We start from the raw sequence: 18,601 nt of genomic DNA on the forward strand, positions 1-18,601 counted from the left end.
AGGGGGGACTCAGAGTATTGATCAAATGGGTTACATGATGATGAATGACGAAATACGAATATTCGTTACGACGAGAAACATTTCGAAATGGCACATTCGTGTTGCCGTTATCGTGTTTTTCACGGAGTGCAGGCAAAGATTTTTTGATCCTGCGGATTGAATTGACAGGGCTCCACTCGTAATTTTGTCGGTTAAAGGGAGCCTTTGTTTCTTTATCATTACGAAGCGAATGCCTTTCGAGTTGATTCAACAGGTTTTCAATAGTACGAAAATATGAATGCATACTTGACTCGTATTCGCAGCATCTGTGCACTAGTTGTATCGAATACACGCTATTAAAATGGAATTCGATTTCTTTATTATTATTTTTGTACCTGTGTGTGGAATAAAAACATCTGTTTCCTCCTTTGTGTTTTATTTTATGGGAATAGTTGATGAGATAACATGGAGAAGCATCGGGACGTCCCAGCGGACGTATCATCCGACCCAAAAGAGGACCTATGCAAATAATCCAGGGGGGGAAAAGCAGTGTTGATTAAATGGGCTACAATTTACTAGGAATCGCCGCAGGATTAAAGCTGACAGGGTCATGACAAATAGACTTTTTTTTGTTTTCGCATCTTTGTGATATTTTATTCACTCTTTCTCTTTTACGTATTGAGTATTATTGTACGCGAAAGCAGAATACATTTGTCCAGTTATTTTCTTTCTTCTTGTAATAGAAACACCTAGTTCTCTCTCTCACTCTCTCTCACTCTTTCTCGCCTAAATAACAGTTTGTCTATATTCATGTTACAGTGCAAATAAACACCGGAGCATAATAAAAAACAAACAGATTTTTAAAACGAAGTATATACATTCATATGTACAGGGAGAAGATACTTAACACGTTCCATATTAATGCGGATAGCATCGGCGACGTATCCCTCGATAGACACAGAATTAGAACGAAGCACTCGTCTTGTCTTTATTTTTTATTCAGAAATCCACAGCGCGCGATGAAAAGGCCACTCCGCACGGAGAACAATTTTTTTGGCAGGAGTAGAGTCCAACGTTTTTTTTTTCTTTCTCATTTTGAAGCCAATTTTTTCGGGCCTCGAAATGAAGTGCGATTCATTCGCTCATGAGATATTCATTCTCGGAACAGCTCTCTCCGTGCGAGTGTATTTTTTTTTTTCAATTTCAGAGAGACACCCATTAATAATTTAATACAGGGGATAGTAGACTAGAGATCCACCCGCTCAAGATGTACGGTTCAACGATGGAAAAGTGGGAATTGTCCAAAAAATTAATGGCAATTTGTCTCACGAGGGTATCTGGGGGTACTTGTTCCCCGGAAAATCAAGATTTTGACTTCTGGCCAGTTTTTGATTAATATTTTGGAATCCAAGAGAGATAGGAAAATTTTTGTCATAACCTTTTTTGCAGAGCTAGTTCGGGACTACAAAAAAGGTCATGACAAAAATTTTCCTATCTCTCTTACCTCTTACTATTTCTGACGAGTGACGAACCAAAATAAAATTTCGGGCCGAGTAATATAAAGTTCTTTTCGACAGACGCCAAGTGTCCGTAAAACGACATTTTACGGATAGTGTGCTGAAAAAAAATACTTTTACGCACTCGTATCGAAATATACTATTTCTGACGAGTGTAAAGGTTGCAGACCGAGACGAAGCCGAGGAATACTTTTTTGGCTGATGACGAACCAAAATATAATTTCGGGCCGAGTAATATAACGTTTTTTTCGGCAGACGCCAAGTGTCCGTAAAACGACATTTTACGGATAGTGTTGAAAAAAATACTTTTACGCACTCGTATCCAAATATACTATTTGTGACGAGTGTGAAGATTGCAGACCGAGACGAAGCCGAGGAATACTTTTTTGGCTGATGACGAACCAAAATATAATTTCGGGCCGAGTAATATAAAGTTCTTTTCGCCAGACGCCAAAGGTCCGTAAAACGACATTTTACGGACAGTGTGCTGAAAAAAACACTTTTACGCACTCGTCTCAAAATACACTCTTTTTTGTATCTTTCCATATTTTTCGTGTTTTCGCTCATATCGAGAGACTGTATTTTCTGATTTTGGGGCCAGTTTCCGGAGTTTTTTTTTTGGGGAACATTTTTCCGGGGAGCATTTCTCCCAGAACCTCTCACGAGAGCTCAATCGCGACTGTGGTTTTTCGATCGAAGAGAACGCGATTACAGACGCGGCTCCGCTTACGCTACAGTCACCTAGAGTCACTCTGTGAGTGTGCATTATGATCGGAGTTTGGATCTGGATCAGAGTCCTCGACAGACACACCATGCTGTGGTACACGTATCGAATAACTTGGGCTTCTGTCGTTTCTGAAAATCAATCATTACAAACAAAAAAAAAGGACCAATTAATTTTTGCAATTCTTTTGTGTTGTGCCACAGCGTGATTTAGCAGCGCAAAATCAATGAGCAAATGCGACACCAAAGATTGTTATGATTTTTTTAGTCATCTTCTTGTGCAGGCAACAGATAAAAATAAAAACAAATGTTCAGTTAAAAGCGTGTTATTGCGTGTGATATTCATATAACTCCAGGATTGGAATATATAAAGTGATTGATAATGGAATTAACGAACAACCTCGTTGCCAATTGGCTTCCGTCACTTCCACGACGCAATGAATTTCTGTTTCTCTTGCAGAAACAATTGCATATTATCCGCTTGAATGCAAATCTAAAGTCCTTACTGAAGAGGGCATAGATACATGGATTTATCGCTGAATTGCAGTAACCAAGCCAGAAGAGTACACTGAAGACTGTTGGATTTATACAATTTGGACAGAATGCACGTACTAGATATATTGTGAAGAATGGCAACCAGCAGAGTATGAAACCACCCACTATTATTCCGAGGGTTTTTGCTGCTTTAGTCTCCATGCGAAATCTCTTCACCTGCATTATGATAAATACATTTTATTTTTAGCATTAAAAATCTGTATTAAGAATATCCAAGTCCATTAGACTAAAAATACTTGTATTATTTTTTGCACTTTTGCTTTCGAATGGAAGCATTGGATTCGTCAAATCCGAAATTAAAATTTTTTTTTTGTGTCAAAATTACTATTTTTGGACTCAGGAGTTCGATCATGAGATTGATTACATCGTCTGTTGTTGAAAAAATTTATTCTCTAACTGATATACAGGGAGAGGTAAAAAATTGAGTAGCAAAACGGTAAAACGGTTCAAGTCGATTTTGACCATTTGCCAGTTTTCAATGAATATCTCGAAATCTAAGGGAGATAGCGAAATTTTTATTATGACCTTTTCTGTAGCCCTCAATTCGCTCTACAAAAAAGTTTTTTATGAAAATTTTGTTATCTCCCTTAGATTCGGAGATATTCATCGAAAACTTAGCTGAGGGCTAAATTAACTTGAACTGTTTTTTCGTTTCACTACTGGACGTTGGGACAATGTCGGGTCAATGTTGGGACAATGTTGGCTCCCAACGTTGGGACAACGTATACTACTACTACATTATGACGAAAGCAATTTTGCACTCGTTTTATTTTTACTCTATTCTATCATTATTTGACTGAAAGAAAAACTATAAAAAAATCCATTGGATTATTGTTTAATTAACAATCACATGACTTGAAAAATAGAAAGAAATCGTTGGTGTTCACCTAAAAACGTAGAAAAAAAAACCCTGCCCGAAGTACTTGGATATCCTCCCCCAGCATGATGGATAAGACTTATTCGCCCAGGCGTTCAACTGAAACTGTTCCGTCCCCTCTCAAAAATAAATGATGACACATTGCGGATGATCCCGAGCATCCACACAACGTACATTATTTATTTTTACCTCAACCACAACTGAACCAATTGATTCTGTCAAACTCTCGTCGAATATACGATCAACTCCGAGCCAAATAAAAAGGTAACGTTATGAAAAGTTGAACGCCTGGCTCAACTCCAACGTTCTACAGTTTGCCTGTACCTGTGCCTTTATGTTCCTCTTGCCCATCTTCATTACACGTGGCTTCTCTTCACTGGCACTTGTTAGTTCACGAAGTGAAACTTCATCACCAGTTACTTGACTCTCGCAACTACTGCGACGGCTAGGTCTCCTGGTGCTTCCCACGCGATTAATCCCACTAACCTAATGATCATGCGAATAATAAAGAATAAATAGTGAATTGTTAGGATTTTTATTGAATAAATTGAAAAATTATGGAAAGAATCACGATCTCTCTATGTTATAAAAAACCAAATCGACTTCTGGTGATAAAAATTTGGTACTCGAAATTAAGACTCCACAATTAAGGGTCATGAGGGTCACAAGGGTCATAAGAAGGATCACGAGGCTCGGAGGGTCATGAGGGTCGGAGTAAGGATTACGAGGGTCAGAATTAGCATCACAAGGGTCAGAATAATGGTCACAAAGGTCAGAAGGAGGGTCACGAGAGTTGGATTAAGGGTGGGATTAAGAAATAAGGGTCACAAGGGTCGGCTTAAGGTTTGAAATTAAGAGTTCACAATTAAGGGTCACAAGGGTGAAACTGAGGGTCACCAGGGTCAAAATAATGGTCATGAGGGTTAGAATAAGGGCCATAAGTGTCAGAATAAGGGTCATGAGGTTCCGAATCAAGGTCATGAGGGCCAGAAAAAGGGTCACAAGGGTCACGAAAGTTGAATTAAGGCTCGAAATTAAGACAATTGAGGGTCGCAAGGGTCAAAATGAGGGCCACGAGGGTCAAAATAATGGTTATGAGGGTTTGAATAAGGGTTAAAGAGTCAGAATCAGGGTCATGAGTCAGAATAAGGGTCACGAGATTTAGAATTAGCGCAATGAGGGTCAAAATAAGGGTCATGAGGGTCAGAAAAAGGGTTACAAGGCCAGAATGAGGGTCTTGAGGGTCATGACGGTCAAAATAATGGTTATGAGGGTTAGAATAAGGGTTAAAGGGTCAGAATCAGGGTCACGAGGTTTAGAATTAGCGTAACGAGGATCAAAATAAGGGTCATGAGGGTCAGAATTCGGGTCTTGAGGGTCAAAATAAGGGTCACGAGGGTCGGATTGAGGGTCACAGGGATCAGATTAAGGGTCAAAACAACGATTACGAGGGTCAGTTTAATCAAATCTGAAATCTCTTTCACTGGCTCATCGAGTCCTCAATTTCCCCGACAAATGCTGTAGCTATGAATATTTATAGTCGTTCATGATGTAAATATCCCCGGCGATTTTTCATCAGGAATGAATATTAATTGAGCGGTTGTGTGGTCATTGATATAGAAGCAGTAATTAAAACTGTACGCGTCAGGTACATTGTGACTGCGGGCCGTTTTCACATTCGTTTTTCCCCGCTATTAACCGATTTTGCACGGGGGAAATAACACTTTTATATCGATATCGCCAACTAGTTAACGTGCAGTATTCAGTGGGTCAATTAGTCGTATTCTGTGGCACCAATTTCGACTTTTATGTTCAACGAAACGAATGATGAAAAATAAATACGCGGAATTGCTCATTCAGGCGCGGATTAATTGAATTCAACTATTGAGTGGAGTGACATTACCTTAAGATGAGTATTTCTGGATGTTGTGCAGAGCTGATTCAGCGTCTGACCATTGCTGTAATGCACTGATATCTGGGAACACTTTGATGGTGTACGTTCAAGGGTATTGCACTTGGTATTGAGTGTCTCTGTGCTCGGATACGAGACTGATATCTTGATCTTGTCTCTCCGTACAGAAGCACTCCGACTTGATTCAGGACTACGTGGGCTACTACTGCTGTTAGCACCGTTGTGGACACTACCACGTCCACGGTGGATCCTCAGGGTCAGTCGTTGCTCGTCAAATCTGGTAATCAGTCGGTGTATTACGTACAATTGCGACAACTTCATTAAAAAAAAAAAGATTCATTTAATCATTGATATCTCTCGACGGAATAGGGCGACTTCAATGAGTCGAGTCTCATTTTGAAGTCTGAAAAAAGATCTTCAAAATGATTCAACTATGAAAACAATTTTTAATTCTCAATTATAATTAAACAATTAATTCTGAACTGGAATTAAGTTCGCTAGATTAATTTACACTATTTTATTTTATTTTATTTCAATTTCCGTCTTCACAATTAAATTTATTTAATTTGATTCGTTCTTATTCGTATTGTATATAGTTTTTCTTTTATTCACAAGTTGCAATATTTAATGAAGAGGAATTGCGTTGAAGATCAATAAAAAGTGTTTTTTGTGATCAAAATGAACACGCGAAACAAAAGTCATTCGAAATCTCATTCGGGTAATGGAAAAATCTCTTCGTTTCTGAAAATTTTTGAAAAGGGATGATCAGCTAGAAAATCGAGAAAATTTGTTTTTCTTGATTTTGTCACTTGGAATCACTGTTTTGTCTTCGAATGTGGGCGGAATATGAATATTTTTAAATTTTATGATCTAATTTTAATGCGAAGAAATGAAGAAAATGCTGAAAAACGTAGGCAGTAAGAACTAAAAAAATTAATTTTTCAAGGTCTCCGGAAAGTTACAAAATCGATTTTTTTCAAATAATGGAAGGCTACCTATAAATTCGATTTCTATTCTTGGCTTTTGCTAGAATGAATACAATAAATGACGGAAATTGAGAATTGGAGACTACAAATTTTCTCGGATTATTATTATGTAATTTTCTTCGAATGTTGTCGGAATACGAATATTTTGGAATTTTATGATCTAATTTTAATGCGAAGAAATGAAGAAAATGCTGAAAAACGTAGGCAGTAAGAACTAAAAAAATTAATTTTTCAAGGTCTCCGGAAAGTTACAAAATCGATTTTTTTCAAATAATGGAAGGCTACCTATAAATTCGATTTCTATTCTTGGCTTTTGCTAGAATGAATACAATAAATGACGGAAATTGAGAATTGGAGACTACAAATTTTCTCGGATTATTATTATGTAATTTTCTTCGAATGTTGTCGGAATACGAATATTTTGGAATTTTATGATCTAATTTTAATGCGAGGAAATGAAGAAAATGCTAAAAAACGTAGGCAGTAAAAACTAAAAAAATTAATTTTTCAAGGTCTCCGGAAAGTTACAAAATCGATTTTTTTCAAATAATGGAAGAATACCTATAAATTCGATTTCTATTCTTGTCTTTTGCTAGAATGAATACAATAAATGACGGAAATTGAGAATTGGAGGCTACAAATTTTCTCGGATTATTATTATGTAATTTTTTTCAAATGTTGTCGGAATACGAATATTTTGGAATTTTATGATCTAATTTTAATGCGAAGAAATGAAGAAAATGCTAAAAAACGTAGGCAGTAAAAACTAAAAAAATTAATTTTTCAAGGTCTCCGGAAAGTTACAAAATCGATTTTTTTCAAATAATGGAAGAATACCTATAAATTCGATTTCTATTCTTGTCTTTTGCTAGAATGAATACAAAAAATGACGGAAATAGAGAATTGGAGACTTCAAATTTTCTCGGATTATTATTACGCAATAATACCTGAGTTTGATTTCTCAATTAATCTAATCCTCATTCTCTCGAAGTTCATTACTGTTTTATAAACATTTGAAAAGTTGAAAAACGTAATAAAATAATTTCAATTCTGTACTGCGATTTTGTCTATTTTTGTTCATTCTCCCGATCTTGAGATGTTCACCACTGAAACCGGTGCACCCTCTTCTCTGCACAGAGGTAATCATCGAAATTTGTCGCATGAAGAGTAATTGAATTTTAAAATCAGGCCACCTCAACTGGGCCAGGCTCCGGCTGCCCCATTGTCCCGCGGAAAAAAAAACAATGATCGGAATAATGAAAGAACGAGCGGATGAAAATTGTATCAGTGAAAAGCGGGACATCTTGACGACAAATTACATCGTACTAAAGCAATTACGGGGAAGCATTTAAAGTCCCTCAATGGGCAAGCAAACACTCGCGCTATAAATTGTCCGTATCGCTGTTGAGAAATAACTCGAGTAACGAGGCACCCACAGCCACCGTAGCCCACCGACCACACGACGATATACCCCCCCTCGAAGGAAATGTGGGCGTTTGACTCGTGCCCCACAGGCACACACGCTTATCAAGAATAACTTCTTTTCATATTCGTAATAATTGTTATTCTCCCCCTCCCTTTTCATCATCTCTCTTAGTTTCCATTCGCTTCTTCAAACTTATGTAGCAGTAAAAGCGTTGAAAGTGAGTACTTGTGTTAAAGAGTCCATAACTCCGTGATCATTGAAATACCGAGAACTTTTTCCGAGTTTATGACTTTCTACCCCACATTCTCTTCTTAATGATAAGAGTTTTATCACTTCTAGTTGAGTATTCATATGCTGAGTGCTTGGAATTGACGTTGGGCGATAATTTATTGGACGATCCTTCACTCTATTTTTCCTGCCGAATGGAAGCATTGTATTCCTCAATATTAAATATTCTAGTTTTTTGTAGCGAAGCTACTTTTATATTTATTTCACACCATTTCAATGTATTGTTTTCGAGCTCGGCTTAGCAACCGAATTGCGTAGGTACCCGGATAGATGTTCCCCGGAAAATCGTTCCCGGAAAATTGTTCCCTGGAAAATTGTTCCCCTGGAAAATTGTTCCCCGGAAATTTGTTCCCTATTTTGTTAGGATGGCCAACAAAATCTCCCTTTATTCGTAATCTTTCCTGTTCACCTATATTTATTCATTTAGGTGATGAGTGTTTACCTTGAAAAACTGTTGTAAAAATGGTTGCCGTATGAAGGACGGTGTGGCTCAATATGGACAAATAATTTGAATGGAAATCAGTATATATTCGGATAGCTCAGCTGGGAAGAGCACCCGACTGGTAATCGGAAGGTCCCGGGTTCGATTCCTGGTCTGAAAATATCTGAATTTTTTCTCGAATTATTTGTAGACTAATATATTGAGAAGGAATTCCCATCTATCCAAAATCCATTCCATCCATTATTTCCATTAGCCTACCTGAAAAATGTGGAACGCAAATACCCCCCACCCTACTCCAAAAACTGTTGTAACAACAGTCCATGACAATGGACCAATGGAACAACCATTTTGTCCGGGTCCATTTTTTAGGGTACATTTTTTTGGGGAACGATTTTTCGGGGAACGATTTTCCAGGAACGATTTTCCGGGGAACATCTTTCCTAGAACCATTTCGTACCGTGACGTGTCGCCGATATATCGCTGTCCTTGTCGCAAGACATCCTCGCGACGATTCGTAATAATTCGGACATCCTCGATCGGATGATCTAATACCGTTGTCGCGGGAGCTCACTCATGTTCCAGCTCTCATGGTGTAAACCAAAGTTACTTTCGCTGTGAATAAATTCAATTCGATATATACGTTAATTCCGAGTGTTTTACGTTACAAAACCCTTCTATCCTTCACCAAAACCCACATTTTTCGTGTTAGGATGAGTAATTCTGGGCTCAGGTATTGGGATATGGGTAAAAGTGGATAAATAAATGTAGTAACGCAATGAATACTTTTATCTTGAACTCTTTATTATTGGCACGAGGAAGGCACGACTGTACTAGAGGACCGTTGTCCAGAGACTAAATTCTAACTATTTGAAAAACCTTTACTGAAGGAAAAGCAAGACAAAGTTTATGACTCCAGAGGACAGAGTTTCCTTTGAATTTCTACATGTGGTAAGGATTGCAACGCTCTCGAGTTCGGAGCACAACGGATCATAAATTAGTCCTTTTCTGGGGACTTTCCCCAACACGTCATAAACCTTGTCGAGTGATTTTTGAAGAAAAACAGAAGAGCTGTGTTCAAATATTCCAACATCAGGAATCAGAGTATGATGCTTTTAGAGCACGTCCGTATGTATGTTTGTGCGTGACCAATTCAGTCTTGTCACGGTAATTAAAAAAGTAATTGTCAAAATCGATTGAATTTGCACTATGAAAATGCCTGTACATTGAAAAAATTCAAATTCAGATCTGTACAGTTTAAATAATAAAATCATTGTGAAGTAGACGGAAACTTGGGGTCAAATAGGGCTGAAATGAAAGCTCTGGTGTTCCCCTACAAAAGTAGAGAAGTATTTCACCGGAGGAAAAATAGCTAAAGTACTTGGATATCCTTAAATCCTTTTACCACTTCGCTATACTCAGACGTCTGATTCAAAACATTCAAAGACTACTTCGTCTCATGTCTGTTGACTTAAAAATAGCACTAAAATAAAAAGAAAATGAACGTTGAAATGGATGAAGTGTTACAAACGTTAAAAATCGTTGTTTAAATAGTGATTCATTCAAACAGTTCAAGCATTAATCATTCAATTCAATTTAATTAATGAACGACTCAACATGTTTATGGACTCCCATTAATACCCGTCCACTTTGAATAAATAAACAAATAAATAATGCGCTCGAAGACAAAAATTTTCTCACCTCGTGCCAAACATTTTGGAGCCTTTCGTCGTCCGAAAGCCCTGATTTATGGCCTTTGTAGTTGACACTGCGGCTTTGTAGATTCTCCAGTAGAAAAACATCATGACTAGCATTGGTATGTAGAACGACCCCAGTGCACTGATCACAGATAAAAAAAAAAGAAAACAATTGCATGACTCTCGTAACAGGTATGACAATGCTAGAATGCAGATGCCAAGTGCATCGATAATGATGAAAGAATGTCTTAAGGATGTTTATCCAAAATCGTGAGTACTTAAAGAAAATTGAATTTTTTTTCAACTGAGAGATGAAGATATCCCCTTCACTTCGATACAAATTTCAATCCACCAACCCATGTTCATTATTTAGAAATGAAATAGACAAAATTCACCAAAGATATACACCAATATGGGCGCTTGTACACTGGGAGAAAAATGTGATTCTTCTCATTATATTCCATCACCATCGAACTATAGTCAAAAAGTCCTCAACAATTTCCCATGGGTTACGGTAACTGGCCGGAGAAGTGATTATTACCATGGAATGTAGTCATTGCTACTATTTTATAGTTCTACTCACGATAGATTTGTCGTGGTTACTTTTGAACTTTGGTCAGTTGAACTGCACTTTGATTTGCAAACTTACGCTTGTGAAGTTACTATAATGTTATGTGCCGCATACAAAAAAAAATCGTATCGTTCACCAAAACTGCCTCAACTATTTTCTTATTGTGAATCGAACTTCAGATTTTTCTCTCAGTGTATGGGATAGAATCATTCAAATATTTCCTCTTTTTGTCCGGGTATCCCAGATTTTTCTCTGGCCATTGGATTCAGTACACTGAGAGAAAAACGACAAAGTTCTCAAACAAGTCTTACTTGTCTTATATAATAGCAATCTTGTAACTTAGGGATAAAATATTTGTTGATAAATTTTCCTCCGTATGCGATATTTTCATCCTGAAAAGGCACCGTCTGGTGTGAATTATCCGCCTCTTGAGCCAAATATTTCGTTGCTGTTGAAAGCAGAACAATTATTCATGTTTGAGACTTTCAAATTCAAACCAAACAAATTCTTTTTTGGCAATTTTCAACTAGCGATTTTGTTGGCCCAAACAAGACTCGTTTGACGTGTTTGGTTTTCTCTCAGTGTATGATTTTACACATTACCTTCTATTTTTTTTTCTATTTTCAGAGTCTTCGAGTAGGTGAATTATCAATTTGAACATAAATTTCGTAAGAGCCCGTGTGCAAGGAAAATTAGTTTATTCATTTCTTCCAAGACTATTGGGATTAATTTTTTTTAAGGGGAGACCACTATGAGTTTTAAAAGTCGAGGGTTATTGGAGTGAGATTTTTCATACGTTGAAGATCGATTATATAGATCTGAAAACGAATAATTAGTGCAAAAAAAATTTTTTATTGTTCGTCTGCCCGAAAACGCTTAAAATGCTAAAAACAGTCCAGGGCCTCCAATTTTTAAGCTACAACAGATTTTTGTCTTCAAAAGTTTCGGAAAAATGTGTGGAACAACAATTACGAGCCAGTTTTTTGGAATTCGACTCCTACACAGCTGATTTCGGTTTTTTTCATATAAAAAAATTCACTATGTGTGTAAAAAAATACAAAAAAGCAAATTTAGCCATGTAAGAGGCGAATTAAAAAAAACTAGCACGTAATTGTTATTCCACATATTTTTCCGAAAATTTTGAAAAAAAATCCTTCGTAGCTCAAAAATTGGAGGCCCTGAACTGTTTTTGGTATTTTAAGCGTTTTCGGGCAAACGAGCAATAAAAAAAAAATTTTTTTTTGCACTAATTATTCGTTTTTAGATCTATACAATCGATCTTCAACGCCTGAAAAGTCTCATTCCAATAGCTCACGACTTTTAAAGATCATAGTAGTCTCCCCTTAACGTTAGAAAAGTTAGTTTCATGTGTTCTCCTGTCAGCCGGAAAAATTACAGAATTTTCCTTGACCATGAAAAAAACACAATTACCGACAATTTACCGACACTGGCTAAACATCCTTAAAAATCACGCTCCTGAGCGATAGTGATAGTACCTGTACACGACGTAACCAGGGTCATTGGTGAGCTCGCATTTCCACGGACACTTTTTTTCACGTAGATCTATCGTCGTGCTGTTGAACGGGCCATTTCGTTCGGGTACTGCGTCACTCCACGATGGATAGGACTTTGGTACAGGCAATAATGGGGGATCGATTAATTTTAGTGGAATTACTGCCCTTCGGTGGTTAAAATTAAATTCCCCCGAGCCGATTCCCACTCATGAGAGAGTGGGGTAAAACAGAATTCACGGAGAAAATATAATTTTTTTTTACTGTGAGAACATGCACTGCACTGTTAGAAAATTAGTCCTGAAAATTCAAGTAAAAAATCTTGAAATTGAAAAATCAGTTGAATTCTGGAGTATTCAAGGGAATTGCAATTTTCAGGTCCACGTGATGATAAAAATTATTGAATAATTTGAAAATTCAAGCAACAATTTTCCTGAATTTTCAATTAATTGAAAATTCAGTTGGATGTGATGGCTAATTTCAGCAATGAATTAAAAAATTCTAAATGTCACTGAAATATCAGGGATAAATCCTACATGGAAAACCCAATTATCCTGAATTTCCAAGCTGAATTAAATAGAAAAAATTCGAATTGCGACTTGATATGATAATTGAAAACAATCGACGCACTCGTCGTTCGCTGGAGTTTTTACAAGTCAACATAGTAATTTCTGCAATTTCCCCGAGAAAAATGTAGGAGACGCGAGAGTACAAACTGAAGTTTTAAATCGTAAGAAAAAATTACCATTTAACATACTAAAAATTCATACGATTTGAATCATTTTTCGTCGTTTAATAGTGAAAATTGGTTTAAAAAAATGAATTGGCACTGTTGATTTAAAAAAATCAATTGTCTACTTATGAAAAAAATTACAATGTTAACTCGTAAAAAATGAATTTCACATCGCAAACGTCCAGTTATTTTCCCCGATTACTACGTTCACACAGTAATTTTCAATTTTATATTCTCTCCGTATATAACGAAATATTTTGAGAATGAAAAACTCTGAGTGGACAATTTTACGCCGTTCCCCCATATATTTTTAAATTTAGAATATCTCCACAGCGGTATTAACCCTCAGGTTTGACTAATCTTGAATGAAAAACAAAATGTAAAAAAAGAATGGACCCGGCTTAATGGATTACCATCTGATCCTTCCATCCAACGAGCGGTGGAAAACATATGACAAAGCTGAGAACCCAGACCGCAGCGACCAGTAATCTAGCTCTCTTCGGCGACATTATCTGGGAACAATAAAGTTCACCCCACCATTATTGATAAGTCAAGCACACTTGGCCCAATGACACGGCGTTCATTTAGCCGTACATGGTGTGATACTCGGTGTGAACTCAATTTTACCTGAGGATAGCTGACGGGCCGAGTGACCGCGAGATATCTGTCGAGACTGATTGCACAGAGGTTTAGGATTGACGCAGTGCACATCCATACATCAACTGCCAACCACACTGAACACCATATGCTCCCAAATATCCATACCTGTTACACAATTCATGTGCTATCATGACACATAAAATCTGATGAATATTTTTAACTTTATGCTTCAAATGGGTTCGAGAGTTCTACGTGTTGTAATGACTAAATCAGGATTTAGCTTCACTATATTTATATTTATATTCAAAACGAATATTTGTGTTTCATATCCACTGAAATAGTCAAATAGTGAAGTGAAGTATGAAAATTTTAGAAAATGTATCTTAACACAACTCATCTTCCCTCAATCGTTACAAGGACAACCTTTACTTTGAACATATGTGCAGGAAAAAATGAAATCTCATTCAGAATTACCTGCTCCACAATCCTGATGCATATTTTTAACTTTATGCTTCGAATGGGTTCGAAAGTTCTAGGTGTTGTAATGACTAAATCAGGATTTAGCTTTACTATTTATTTATATTTATATTCAAAACGAATATTTGTGTTTCATATCCACTGAAATAGTCAAATAGTGAAGTGAAGTATGAAAATTTTAGAAAATGTACCTTAACACGACTCATCTTCCCTCAATTGTTACAAGGATAACCTTTACTACTCATTCCGAATTACCTGTTCCACAATTCATGTGCTATCATGACACAAAATCTGATGCATATTTTCAACTTTATGCTTTCAGTGGGCTTGAGAATTTTACGTGTTCGAAGATTATTGTGATGACTAAATCACGATTTCGCTTCACAATTATTTTAGTTTCATATTCATTGAAATAGTCAAATAGTGAAGTGAGGTGGGAAAATTGTAAAAAATGTATCTTGAAACAACTCATCCTTCCTCAATCGTTACAAGAACAACCTTTACTTTCAACATATGTTCAGGTAAAAATGAAATCTAATTCAGAATTGCCTGTTCCACAATTCATGTGTTATCATGACACATAAAATCTGATGAATATTTTTAACTTTATGCTTCGAATAGGTTGTAGAAGTCTATATGTTGGAGGACTATTGTGATGTCTAAATCAGGATTTCAGTAGTAAAGCGGTAGAACGGTTTAAGTCGATTTAGTCAGCTGAGTTTTCGAGGAATATCTCCGAATCTGAGGGAAATAACGAAATTTTCGTCATTACCTTTTTTGTAGCTCTCAATTCGCTCTACAAAAAAGGTTATGACAAAATTGTCACTATCTCCCTTAACTTCCGAGATATTCATTGAAAACTGGCCAATAGTCAAAATCGACTTGAACCGTCTTACCGTTTCGCTAGTGATTTAGCTTCACTAGTATTTTATTTTCATATTCATCGTAATAGTCAAATAAAGTAAAGTATGCAGATGTCAACAAATGTATCTTAACACAACTCATCCTCCCTCAATCGCCACAAGAACAACCATCACATTCAACAATGCTCACGTTCAAACGAAACATATTCGAAAACATGATGTTATCCTCACTTTGTAAACCTCCCAAGTAGCGCTAAAAGGTAGAACAGCAAGTCCAACGAGTAGATCAGCAACAGCAAGACTCACAATGAACATATTGGTGACATTTCTCAACTTGCTGGTATGATAGACAGCAAGTATGACGAGAACATTACCAAGTATAACCATGACATCGATAATGGCAAGTACAACTAGTGTCCCAACAATTCCAGCTCCCGACCAGTCGACCGCTCCATCATTGTACGGGTCGATGCAGGCACTGGCGTTTAAATCCCGCATCATTAGCGTCAAAACCCCGTTGTATTTGGAGAGACAACCGTCTTATCTACGGTCCTCCCCTTTCCGTTCTTTTACCATTTCGTTTACAAATGAGTACAGCTGGCTCCGAGCACGTTCTCTCCCCCATTTTACTTTCATTTTTCTAAACATCCACTAATTATTATTTTACATTTAATATTAACAATGACTATTCACTTTCACAAGAAAAACAATTAACAGCCTTAAATCACTTTGTCGTTAATATTTGTCAACCTAACAACAGACTTAGTCGTTAATACCGATAGAAAGGATCTCATTACTCCCTTAAAATGTAAAAACGAGGTAAATATATTTGATTAATCAGCCTTTGCGTGAATTAGACTTATCAATTTTTGTTTTGTTTTTTTTTCAGTTAATTCGTTGCAAGCAATTGTCCATAAACTTGCATCAATGGTATATGTGAAATCACAGTCGACAGCAGAAGAGGAAACAGTTAAACAATCAACATGATTATTAATGTCTTTTTACACGCAAACCGAGAACTTTGGAATCAGAGGATCTTCCGATACTTGCGGTATCGTCGATACCTCGTCAACATACCGAGGCTCCGTAAAACGTTTTTATCGCGCTCTTTGTTAAACATTATCTCTCTGTTCCCCCCTTGATCTTCAACAAACGCCCGCCCCCTCCCCGCCCCTCAACGCAACCGCCCTTTCCACTTGAACGTTTTGTGATTCTTCACCCACAAATCTTTTAGGATATCCTTCCAAATCGCGTGTATCGCATTTCCCTTATCCGGTCTCGTTTTTCTTCTCACTTTGAGTTTTTCGGTTAGGGCTTCACTTCACGTATCCAACATTCGTCATGTTCAAGGGGTTGTTGTTCCAGACACTGTTGCACACCAACATCTGGAAGAATGAGAGGAATTAATGTACCGTAGATTCAACGGCTCTTCAATTTAGTCTTAATCATTGAGGGAATTGCCAATCTCCGAGGGTTTGAATACTTCGAGAGGTTGGCAAATTGAGGAAAATTTCAAGTTCATCAGTAAGTTTAAATGGGATTATTTGAAATGGCTGTTGAATCGTATCGAAGTATGTTTTTTACTTCTGAATGGAAGGATTGGAAGTGGATTGGATCTGGAAGCGGGAAACGGTTTCAGGGGATCCAAGTACTTTGGCGGTTTTTTCTTCGTGAAATGAATTTCTACTTTTATTGTCTAGCATCAGAGCTTTCGTTTAAGGGCGATTTGACAACAATTATTCATTTATAACTAGTGAATGTGAACAAAATGATAATGATGTGCTAAATGTAAGTTGGATAACGCTGAATATTCAGGATTTAAGAAAAAAAAATTTCACGTAATGGCTTTCTTCTTTGGGTATTTTTGCTCCAGAGAAATGCTTTTCTATTTTTGTTGTCTCACATCAGAGCTTTCATTTGAGGTTGATTTGATCGCGAGTTTCCCGACATTTTGCAATAATTTTATTATTTAAACTTTGCAGGTCTGAATTTGCATCTCGATATTGAAACGTTAGAAATCATTTTAAAAATCTGAAAAAATGAGAAAGTTGACTTTTGGAGAAATAATTGAAAAATCGCAATTTTTGAAAATGACGCGCAATTTTTTATACATGATTTATAAACAATCAATTTTCAAATTTATTCATATTCAGAATTCTGCTGGACTTGTTGTTTATAAATCTATAATTCCAATTATTGATAAATCAATAATTTCAATTATTGATTTATAAACAAAGAATTATTAATTGAATAATTGTAAATTCTAAATTCTAATTCTATTAATTTTTCAAATTCTTAATCATTATTAAGAATTATTGATTTATTTTGCAAAGAATCTTTTTTTAAACACTTGTTGTTTATAAATCAATAATTCCAATTATTGCGTGAGGTCCTCATAAGTGTTTAAAAAAATAATAATTCTGTGCAAAATGTAATTTGAATAAAACTGAATATTCTTGATTTTCATCAAATTTTTCTCACGCAATTTAATTTACAAATTTAATGATTGAAAATGGTTGAATCTATAGTGTGATCTGTACCAAATCGTAAAACATGATTTAACCTTTGGCTGAGTTTTCGAGAAATATCTCCGAATCTAAGGGAGATGGCGAAATTTTTGTTAAACCCTTTTTATAGAGCGAATTGAGGGCTACAAAAAACGCTATATTAAAAATTTTGCTATCTCCCTTGGATTTCAAGATATTCATTGAAAACTGGTCAATACTCTAAATCGACTCAACCAAATGTTCGACTAGTGAAATAAAATCCACAATTAAAAAAAACTCCAATACAATTGAGTCACCCCAAATCACCTCTCGAAATCACCCCCTAAAATCGTATTTCCCTTCGATTTCCACGCAATAGTGTCAAGTTCTGTATTCACATGCAAAACCCTCATTTTCCCCCAAGTCAAGTAGATCCAGACGCACCCGAAAATTGATGGAGACTCAGTCCCCCGCCGGGTCCCCCCCTTCCCACAAAAAAAATCACCGAAATACAAAGTAAAAGCTCTGTTTGCACCTTGAAAATGAAGCCTGCCTGATCACGAAACCGAAAGGTAAAAAGAGGATCCGAAATAAAGCCGGCGGGCGTTGGGGCATGAATTTTCATAGCCACATTTNCCCCCCCCGGGCCCCCCCCCCCCCCCCCAAAAAAAAAAATCACCGAAATACAAAGTAAAAGCTCTGTTTGCACCTTGAAAATGAAGCCTGCCTGATCACGAAACCGAAAGGTAAAAAGAGGATCCGAAATAAAGCCGGCGGGCGTTGGGGCATGAATTTTCATAGCCACATTTTTCTCAAAGCAACATTCCCCTGAAAGACTCTTTTCAGTAGCGCCGAGCCACCCAACCCCGACAATTATCTTTTCCTTAAATATGAAGAGCCACCACAGGTCCTCATAAAGAATCCAGCGCCCTAGTGCTAAGATAATAACACGAGACAAGCC

The 18,601-nt window shown here is 36.8% G+C and overlaps 1 protein-coding gene and 1 non-coding gene across 2 annotated transcripts; one reads left to right on the top strand and one right to left on the bottom strand.

Moving 5' to 3' along the window:
* Positions 1–622: 622 nt before the first annotated feature.
* Positions 623–16,334, bottom strand: LOC107040729 (octopamine receptor Oamb). Its single transcript, XM_015260937.1, has 9 exons — positions 15,386–16,334; positions 13,842–13,979; positions 13,628–13,726; positions 12,467–12,597; positions 10,404–10,541; positions 5,555–5,840; positions 3,976–4,137; positions 2,620–2,930; positions 623–2,351 (listed from the first exon to the last, which is right to left on the bottom strand). The coding sequence occupies exons 1-9, from the start codon at positions 15,653–15,655 to the stop codon at positions 2,234–2,236; spliced, it is 1,653 nt and encodes a 550-aa protein (XP_015116423.1). The 5' UTR covers positions 15,656–16,334; the 3' UTR covers positions 623–2,233.
* On the top strand, positions 8,792–8,865 carry Trnat-ggu. The gene has a single exon. It is a non-coding gene; the product is annotated as a tRNA-Thr (tRNA).
* Positions 16,335–18,601: the final 2,267 nt, after the last annotated feature.

Source organism: Diachasma alloeum, unplaced genomic scaffold (genome assembly GCF_001412515.2).
Source record: "Diachasma alloeum isolate Michigan unplaced genomic scaffold, Dall2.0 Dall_scaffold_00340, whole genome shotgun sequence".
NCBI lineage: Eukaryota > Metazoa > Arthropoda > Insecta > Hymenoptera > Braconidae > Diachasma > Diachasma alloeum.